At 43.8% G+C, this 10,702-nt stretch overlaps 1 protein-coding gene across 2 annotated transcripts; it reads left to right on the forward strand.

The window, feature by feature from the left end:
* Window positions 1-3,054: 3,054 nt before the first annotated feature.
* Window positions 3,055-8,019, forward strand: LOC310809827 (lipopolysaccharide-induced tumor necrosis factor-alpha factor homolog). 2 transcript variants are annotated; one of them, XM_083677329.1, is made up of 5 exons: window positions 3,055-3,143; window positions 5,193-5,344; window positions 5,609-5,677; window positions 7,126-7,270; window positions 7,700-8,019. In XM_083677329.1, exons 2-5 carry the CDS (start codon window positions 5,209-5,211, stop codon window positions 7,803-7,805), a joined length of 456 nt encoding a protein of 151 aa, XP_083533455.1. In that variant the 5' UTR covers window positions 3,055-3,143; window positions 5,193-5,208; the 3' UTR covers window positions 7,806-8,019. The 2 variants fall into 2 exon arrangements, with proteins under 2 accessions (XP_083533455.1, XP_083533456.1); XM_083677330.1 differs by lacking the exon at window positions 3,055-3,143 and adding an exon at window positions 4,938-5,023.
* Window positions 8,020-10,702: the final 2,683 nt, after the last annotated feature.

A 10,702-nucleotide genomic window follows, 5' to 3' on the forward strand; every position in this document is an offset into this window, starting at 1 on the left:
ATAAAGGAGCTTAAGAACTCAAAACTCACAAAACACATGGCATAGATCCTTTCTCAACTCTAAATTCATTTTTCGGAACATGGGGAACTTCTGTTGTTAAAATGCTGATTGTGTGTTTGCCATTGATTTTTTAATGGTCTGATGTATGATGATTTCAATATTGCTTAAAATGTGTTCAGAGGGTGGCAGCTCAGGTTATGATCCAACAGCGAGAGGACACACCTGACTTCCCCAACTTGTTCCCTTTCCCTGACTATGAAATGTCTGATGAAACTGAAATGTAATGAAATGTAACTGTTTTGCTTAACTAATAAAGCTTGGCTTGTGAAGTTGTTAACATTAAGGGGTAAAATGTTAAAAGGATTGTGATAGAAATATTATTGATAGAAATGTTTTAGACAGAATACTGCTATATTGCTTATAACAATGGGCCATGTACTAGGCCCTTATTGTAAGGCAGATTGTGGAAATTTACTGAGTATTGTTGCAAAACGGGATTTGAAGGTTGGATGTAGACTGTGGCACGATGTACTCCCTCCCTCGCTATAAGGAGGGAAAGTTGCTGTGCTGCTTTAGAAATGTCACTGAACTCTGTTTGGAGTGTCACTCCGCTTGCAAGTGTAAACTGTAGCTTGTGGCTTTAACAAGACCCTTGGCTCTTGAATCTCACCTTTGCAGAAATAAAATACTACAATGGAGAATTTCCATGACAGAGGCTATGCAAACACCTCTCACTTTGTGCTTTTTCTCTCACTTTGGCTTCCCCGCTGAGTAATGGGGCTCTAATTCTCTCTCTTTCTATCTCCACGCTGTCCCACTTTGTTTTGTCCCCTTCTTCTTCCTATCTCTCATTGCCTATTATCTGGTCTCTCAGGCCCTCTATTGTAATGCCAGCTATTTCCTGAGATGTTGACGTTGAACTGAAACAAAGAAAGCTCACCTCAGATAATCAACCCAGTGTGATATCAGTTACGTTTCACACACGCGCACACACACGCATGCACGCACGCACGCACGCACGCACGCACGCACGCACGCACGCACGCACGCACGCAGGCACGCACACGCACACGCACGCACGCACGCACGCAGGCACGCGCACGCACGCACGCACGCATGCACTCACACACACACACACACACACACACACACACACACACACACACACACACACACACACACACACACACACACACACACACCAGTGCCCTTCTTTATCCCATGACAGTGTCTTGTCATCCATACCACAGAGAAAGAGTGGCTCTGCTGAATTCAATAATGAATCAACAACAGTCTTAGCAGCCCACTAACACATGCAGACAGATGCAGACACAAAAAAATAAAAAAGAATAATAATCTATTATACTATACTATTATTATCTACAAACACACACAAGCAAAGACAAGCACACACACACACACACACACACACACACACACACACACACACACACACACACTATGTAATTACTCCCGGCTCCATCTAAGATAACAGGTAAAAGATACCATCTACCATGATTGCACAGTCAAAAACAGGAAAATGTCAATTGAAAATGTCCTCTCTGCTGTAATGAAGTTTAAGCTGATGGTCTCTTCCACCAATGACTGATCACAATGACAGATGCAAGTGTTACTGTTATGCTCACCTCAGTATCGACCCTTGAGAAAATTCCAGATACTCTAGAAGTGATGAATTCTTTCAGTGCCACACATTGGACCTTTTCTCTGAGCTTTCTGTAACATTTCACCTTCTGTATATCCCAGCATGTGGATGTTTTTATCAGTGCTAATATGACCCCTAGTGGTTAAACTAAGTCAGGTCATTCATTACCTGGCTGTCTCCTGAGGTCAGGAGATTCTCTACACCTGAAGTCTTCCGTGGCAGTAACTACATGTCTGCATGTGTATTCCATGACGGTGCAGTGTCCTATTCCATTTTGACCGTGTGTGAGGGCACACTCTGCAGGCCTCATCCAATGCCCTTTCTGTAAGTGCATGGCCATTGTGAACTCAAAAACACAGTGCTTAGTCCACACAGTGAGCAGGGTCGAGAACACTTTTTACATGGGAGAAGAAATAGGAAGCCATGTTGTGATTTTCTGGGTGGTCCCTAGATGTTATGGACTCAGACCCCTTGTGACAGTCCTGTGACTTGTCATCCCCAGAGCAGAACCACTCTCATGTCATCATCAGGAACTTCATATCTATGTGGCTGGGTCATACATAGTTGGGGAATTCAAATATTTACAAAATGGAAGAGCGTGAAGTCTGGTTTTTGTGTTTCATATCCATTATCGTCATTACATGATAAACTCACGAACCAGGCAAGGCAGAACAGGATGTAAAAACGTGTAATCTGTTAAGCTCAGTTCTTTTTATACTGTAAGTTATGTGTCATCTGTCAGATTGGTCATTATTCATATATGCTGATTGTATAATTTAGCTTTACAATGACGCACACAAACATTTAGCCTCAGTTGTGATGCCTTTGTCAAAGTCACACTATACAATGTCTATATGCGTCTGTGTGCGTCTGTGTGTGTGTGTGTGTGCGTGACCAGTTTGAGACCAGTCAACGTCATGTGAGTTTGCAATGGGTAGAGTTGTTAATCAGTACAGCCAAGTTGATGGAGAATGTGATGTAACAGTCAATAGTAGACTTTGAAACCTAATCTGTTCCACAAAAAACAATCACACTCTCTCCCTCTCCCCTCCCTGTATTGTACACAAACCATCCTGTAGTAATGTGAGTAAAGTTACCTCCCTCTTTTCATGGTCCCCGTCTTTTCATGGACTTTTGCAGTATATTGCAGGGAACCTCTTTCTTTTCTACAATATCATCGCAATACTTCCTTTGAACTACAACCACAGGAGATACAGTACACACAAGGACATCATAGAGGAGCTGCTAGAACAAAAGGTAGGAGTTTCATACAAACCAGTATCACCACGTCTTTCTCAGGGAATTATGTGTGGGAGGGTTATGGAAAGCAAAGCTTCCTCCCTCTCCCCTCTCCCCCTCCCCTCCCTCCAACTCTCTCCCTCCCTTTCTCTCTCTGACTTGAGGCTACTCAGTTTCTCACTCACATTCTCTCTGGACCAGGCATCAGTCAACTAGGCGTCCTTCACCTCCGAGGCTTCAGGTAAGTTGGTCTGGGACCAAAGACTACAGCCTATAGGGCAGCACAGAGCAGTGTAGTGGGGATGGAAGGGGAGGGTGGTTAGAGTGTTGGGCAGGGACAGGGAAAGAGGTTACTAGGCACTGCTTATGTTTATGTCTTCTGGTATGTAGTATTATCAGACATTCTATCCCCATCTGTGTTTGTGTTGTACTGTAGGGATCATGAGAGTTTCATTCATCTGGGAGTAGTGGGTTTTTGGAGACAATGTTTTTTATTGTCTTGGAGTCGTTTTGACAGTTGAATTATGTTATAATGAATCACAATATGAGAGTAAAGGACATGGATGGATGAGAATGTCTTCCGTTAATGTTACTGTGATGAGACTCTTCTATTATACTGATGGTTCAAAGGGGAGAAGGAAGAATGCTAGCATCTTGTAATACTGCCAAGGAAATCCTGGTGATACTTATCAGGGTGTGGTACACACAGTGTACTGTTTATACGTTGAGATGTGCTGTGTGTGTGTGTATTTGTGTATGTGCGGGCATGCGTGCGTGCGTGCGTGCGTGCGTGCGTGTGTGTGTAGGAAAGAGAGAGGGAGAAAGAGGGGGGCAGAGAGAGAGAGAGAGAGAGAGAGAGAGAGAGAGGCAGAGAGAGAGAGAGAGAGAGAGAGAGAGAGAGAGAGAGGCAGAGAGAGAGAGAAAGAAAAGAAAAAGCACTTGAATGCTCAGGCCTGAATCTGGCGTCATGCAGCTGTAATTCATTTAGTAAGGACTGATGAGGCAGCATAGTGCTCAGGGTGGATGACTGGTTTTATTCTTTCTGAGCTTGGGGCATTACAGGACAGAGTGACAGCATGGATACATCTCCCATTACATATTTACTCTACAAACACACTACTCCATACACTGCACATATTTACTACAGACACGTCACTAACATAGCCTATAGATATTCTATAGATATTCTATAGATATTCTATACAAATACCCAGCCTTACACACATCTCACAGAATAGTTTGACTCAATAGATACATGCACAACCACTTAGAAAACACACAACTTACCAAGATCTAACTGTGTGGCTTTGCAATAACACACTCATTATATCGCCTGATTCATCTCCTGAGCCACTCTGTTAGAGTGGTCATCTATAAGCTTGAGCACTGTAATAGGCTCTTAAAGAAATCAATATGAAGACAGAGGGAGGAGGGGGGGAGTCCAGAGATTCAAGGCAACTCACACACTCTGTCAGTGTAGAAGGAGAGCATGGGGGTACGGAACAGAATACCCCCTTTTGTGGTTCTATCCCTCCTAATACCTGGGATCTGGTGCAGCCACACCCCAAGCAGCCACACTCTTTTTTTTAGGACATTTTAGGACATTTCTGCTTTATTGGGAAGAGATAGGTAGAGACAGATAGAGATTGATAGGAAGAATGACATGCATGTCGATGACCAGAATCCAACCGCCAGGGAGCTTGCGATGACATAGTATGCGCATTTGTGTGCTACCACTTACTGTAAGTGCTGCCAAAACGCAAGATGTTTCTGTGAGTCAGCCAGGAAACAAAGGTCAAGCTTGTGTGTGTTGAATCATGATGAATCTCTTTACTGGAAAATAACTGTTGCAAAAGAAGGGAAATATTTATATCCCTTTTACTTCAGAGGCGGTAATTAGTGATTGGACGGCTTCCTCATTGTGCAATGTCCTAAAAAGTAAGCACATTGGATTGTTTAAGGATCCATTTCCCTTTTTTGAACTACCTCAGGCCAACCACTTTGAACCTTTTGTGTTGTTTAATGGGTAATTAGTTCACTCTGCTTTGGTTTCAGCTATGCCAATAGTTGTCATGGCAAAAAAAAGGCATGGCAGGGAGAGAAGAAAGGAGAGAGAAGTAGGTGAGGCAGAACTGGTCTATCAACAAGCTAATGGATTCTAAACTAAAAGGCCATATTGTTCAAGTGGTTGCCTTTCACCCTACCCAATGTCTTTGTGCTGGGTGACACTTAACATGAACATGACTCATATGCCACTAGTCCATTGGTTTCCAATGTTCCCTTATTGCAGGTAGAGATCTTTTGAGATGGAGAAAGGTTATCCCGCAGGTGACATGGCGCCGCCCTACCCAGGGCCCCCAGGAAACTACGGGGGAGTGGCCACAGCTGGTGCCTCAGGACCACCCCCACAACCAGGGTTCCAGCCTGGGCCCTACCAGGGAGGTGAGTGATTGGTTGTTTACACTCTCCTTTCAGCTAGTACTGTACACGTCAATAGTGTGAAGCACATACTGTACTTTTCGGAAAAGGGAGGGAGAGAAAAGGAGAGGGACAATAAAGAACATTCCAGCTGTCTTGATGGAGTTTGAATGAGTAATTCATCACATGTTAGAAAATGAACAACACCATATTACTCCACATGCCTCTTGGCTCTCCTCATGGGGTTGTATTATGTTGTGGTCTAGAATGTTCTCTCTTGTCCCTAAGGTCCCAGCCCAGGTGTGTATCCTTCTCCACCCCAGTACCCCTCTGGACCAGCTGCACCTGTGCCAGTAGGTGAGGCATTGAGACAGTCTCACCTCCACTCACAGACACACTCACATAGGACACACACATCAAATATGCGAACATGGAGTCATGCATTTGTGTGAGCACATCCCCAGATGCGCAGACACACACACACACACACAAAAACACACAAAAACACACACACACACACACACACACACACACACACACACACACACACACACACACACACACACACACACACACACAGAATATATAAATATGTCAATACAAATTCAAAGTGTAATTCTAATAAAAAGTGTAATTTCACTCTTGCACACAGTGGAATTCTACTGACCCAATCTCTGTCCCTAACACTAATATAGAACAGGACAATAGGGTTCTGTCCAGTTGCCCACAGAGCGTGGGTGGCATTCTAGAGAGACTCTCTTTCCTGCTCGGTATGATCAGTTCGAATGAATGGAACATTTATTTGATTTACTGTAGAACAGACGAATACTGTAAAATAGAATTCGGAGAAAATATGTTCCTGGGCTGAGAGTTACAGTAAAATGAGTTAGCTCTGTATTGACAGTGTTTCAGTCACAGTAAACCCCTGCAGCTATAGCTACTCAGTGATATGAAAAATAGGGCAAAGAGTGAACTGATTGGATATTAAAAATGTGTGGCCATACAAGATTATTTGTCTGCATTCAGAAATATGGGTGTGGCACCTCCCCCCCTCCCACCCTTTCAGACATTCACAGTGACTCTATTGTGTGGTGCCAGAGGAGCCAGCCAGTCAATGGTAATCTGATTTAGAGGCACTCTAAAATGTGCTTCCTGGTGGGCAACAATTCAAACAAATGTCAAGGACAATAAATGATACTGTAGTCTTTAGGAATTGAAAGCTTTCGGTTCCTATTCCCGGAGCGCATGGAAGGAAGTAAAACTGCATTTTACGTGTGTGTTATGACGTGCGTGTTATAATGTAGACACAGAATAGCAGAATAGCTTACCACAGAATATGTTCATGTTGTTTTGTGTAGAGTAGACAGAGAAATGTTGTATGCAATGTGCATACATCATTTATTTATGTATGTAATGTGTGTGAGTGTGTGTGATTGTCTGTGTGCATGCGTGTTTTTGCGGGCATTCCCTGGAGATCGACATGGCTAGATAAAAAGCATTTACACCACCAGGGGTCAGCATTCACTTGTGTCTGATATCCCAAGCAACATAGCACAACATGAGTCTGTATTTAGCACTGTATGTCTCATTGTCCCTAAATTCAGGAAGTGGATCAGGACTTAATAGGACTATAGCTGATAAAAGCAAGCCGTTTCCAGACTGTTCCAACACACTGTTACCATCATAACACACATCGACACGTCAATGACCCCTTAAGAACAAGGGCTAAATGAAAGAAGCAAGACCGAAGGAAGGTGTCAGAGGATAGAACCGTTTCATATGGAGTGTCATGTGTGTGCCCTTAGTGACCCAGATAGTGATGAGCCCTGGTCTGAGGGAGGTGCCAGGTCAGACTACGTGTCCCCACTGCCAGCAGAGTGGTATCACCAAGACAGAGGTCAACGCAGGCCTGCTGACCTGGATCATCTGTGGCTCCTTGACTCTCGTGGGGTAAGAAAATACCTGGTTCAGTTCAGTTCCTCCATAGGACTGATATTCTGATATAAGCGTAGAATGTATCTCGCTAACCCTAACCCTAAAGTGAGCAAGTAAAATTGCTTCTCCAAAGGACCAGGCAGCACAAATTCATCAGTGAATTATTCATGCTTGGGACAATAGTGATGTAATTGAATTCTGCCCAAAATGGTGCTATTGAAGCCTTTGCCAACCTATCTAGAATGTGATAGGCTATTCACAACAGCAGTATAAAAGCCCAATCATGTTTGGTTCGGGTGGCACCAAGGGAGGGGGAAATCACTGCCCAATGCTAAGCTAGCTACTGCTACCTGCCATACACAACATTGATGCATTACTTTACTATATACTGTATCTATAGTTGTGACTAAACCTAACTGAATCCCTATGTGTCTGTCCGTACAGGTGCTGGCCGTGCTGTTTAATCCCCTTCTGTGTAGACTCCTGTAAAGATGTGGAGCACCGCTGTTCAAACTGCAACAACATTGTCTATATATACAAACGTATCTGAATAACCATAACTGTATATTGAAGATTTATATATGGACAACCATATACTGTAGCTACTGTTCACACAAGGCCTATGGACCACTCTGGCCTTATTCTGACCACTGACCTGCCTTGATAGTTGTACTAAAGAGGAACAGGTCTCTGTGATTTACAGTTCTACCTGAGTACACCTCTGTAGTACATGAATGTGAAGGTAACCATAAAACAGTTTTCTGGATTGAGTTCTTGTTGATCACTATTTCAGTTAACAGTTCTCTATGTAGTCTTGTTCTCCTTTTCCTCTATTTCACTTCCATTTCATTCCACATCAGTCATTGTCATAAAGGACTATTGTCAATAATTACGATGGATTTTATGCTTCCGCCTTTTCCACTCCTGCCTAATAGCTCTATAAAGCTGTGATTGTCTGTATTGGAGAGGTTATAATTCATCAAACGTTTTATTGTGAGGGAATGAAGCCTGAACAGATTGACGATGTTAATTCTCTGTTTCATAAACCCTACACTGCAGTAACTAACGGCTACATTCTTCACTTGCTTCACCACTTGAGTGTTTAAAATTTCATCAACTCCCAGCTCTCTGTCAGACACATAATAACCATTTGAGTCGAGGCCAGTAGCAGTACTGTATCTTACGTGTTAAATCTCTGTATGGTTGAATTGAGGGGATTGGGAGGTGTTACATTGACATACGTGTTGAAAGGGTCACTCAGGTATGTCTGCTGTTTCTTAACAGCATGGTGTTTATAAAAGTCCCAAGTCAGAGTGCACTGTTCAACATGCCTAGATGTGCATGGTAATCTGTTGCTGATCATTCTATTCAGTGAGTGTCAAAAAAAACAAACATGTAAAAACAATACAGCAGTTCCATTGAGAGCCAATAGAGGGCGGTGTCTTGTGAGTCTTACTGTCTGAAATGATTCAGAACATTTCCATCTGTGGCATTGGTAATGACTTCTCTGCAAAACGTGATCATTGATCCATTCAAATGCCGACACGATCAGTTAAATGTCTGCAGAGTGACTCTTTCATCTTTCATCATGTTTAAGCCACAACATACTGACTAGTAATACTGAGAAACCTCCATCACTACTACTGCTTTTTACAATAAAAATATAACAACTATTTACCACTAACAACTAACAACTATTGGTGGGCTAATAAGCAACTACCCCGTGTTTACCCCCTTGAGTTTAACATAGGCTTTGGATATATTACAGACTCATACAAATGTAAGATCCTTGGGCTAACGAACTGGTAGCGTGAGCAGTTCTGAATTGAGCTGAGCAGAAAGAGAGAGACTCCATTGGGAGAGGTGATGACAACTTATTTGGGCCTTTCGTAGCTACCGGCATACTAATTAATCACTGTTGTATTGGGTAGACGGAGGAGATTTAGAGGGAGGGAGGGAGGGAGGGAGGGAGGGAAGAAGGGCACGAGAAAGCCTCTGTGCTTACCCCCCCAGACTGCAAAACACCATGAACTCAGTGAACCGAGAGTGAAGTAGTTACAGTGTGGATAGTGGCCAGAGAGGGGAGCAGGGGAACACAGCTCAGAAACTGTACAGCATGTACTACAGTTCCCATAACTAATTTACTGTGCTGCCTGAGTGTGCTGTCTGTCTGTCTGCCTGTCTGTCTGTATGTGTGCTGTCTGAGTGTGCTGTCTGAGAGTGCTGCCTGTCTGAGTTGTCTGTCTGTCTGTCTGTCTGTCTGTCTGTCTGTGTGCTGTCTGAGTGTGCTGTCTGTCTGTCTGTCTGTCTGTCTGTGTGCTGTCTGAGTGTGCTGTCTGTCTGTCTGTCTGTCTGTGTGCTGTCTGAGTGTGCTGTCTGTCTGTCTGTCTGTCTGTCTGTCTGTCTGTCTGTCTGTCTCTATGTAAGTATGCAGCATGATGGAGCTGCAGATACATGTAGAACAGATTGGGGTGACATTTTGATTGATGGACTATTGGCAAACCCCTATTTGCATCCCGTGATTCTGAAAACTAATCAGGGAGCTGGACGGAGAGATGAAGTGGAAAAAATAGAAAATCTTCAATGAGTCCTGTTGGTAACTGATAGATATGAAACCCCTGCTCATCCGGTCTCTGGTCTCTCAGAACGTCCCTCTCTGATTTCACCTGTCCTATGTCATCTGGACACCATCACCTGTCCCACAGTTACCTGATGGTCTGTCCTTCTCCTAACACACCACCGTCACACAGGAAGGAGAGGATGTTTCTCATTAGTGGACAGAAGGGTATGAATGAGATCTGGTCTTGGTTTCTCTCTCTCTCTCTCTCTCTCTCTCTCTCTCTCTCTCTCTCTCTCTCTCTCTCTCTCTTGCTCTCTCTCTCTCTCTTGCTCTCTCTCTCTCTCCTTCCTTTGAAGTTGCACAGGACCGCCAGGCCAACAGCTGGAAGCAGGGGAACAAATGTCTTTTAGACCTGCTCTATGTCAGGTAGAATAGTCACTACAATCAATGGTTGTCATTTCCCCTCCCAAAGGGGGGTGTTTGGGGTTCTTTCTGTAAGCTGGGGAGAGGCAGGAGCTCAAAGGAAGCCCCCTGGAGGGCGTTAAAGGGCGGTGCGGAGGATGAGGTCCTTACCCCCCTCTAGTGGCCCACCTGATTAGCTCCAGGAGGTTGTGACCTTTCAGGTGTGGCTTTCATAGCAGAAGCTTTGGCGATGCCCCACTCCCTCCTCTGCAATCCTTTCATTGTCATAGTCGTGACATACACATACAGTGTAGCATTCTAGCATTGTGTCTAGCATTGTGACTAGCATTGTGACTGCCTATGGCCCCTGGTCCGGGCATTGATTACTTTATCTTATGATGACTGATGGATAGATGATTCACTTACTTAAACAAATGTATTTGTTGAAAGTCGCTTTGGATAAAGGTGTCTGCTAAATGCCATAA

This window comes from Argentina silus (assembly GCF_951799395.1).
Source record: "Argentina silus genome assembly, chromosome: 9".
Classification (NCBI taxonomy): Eukaryota; Metazoa; Chordata; class Actinopteri; order Argentiniformes; family Argentinidae; genus Argentina; species Argentina silus.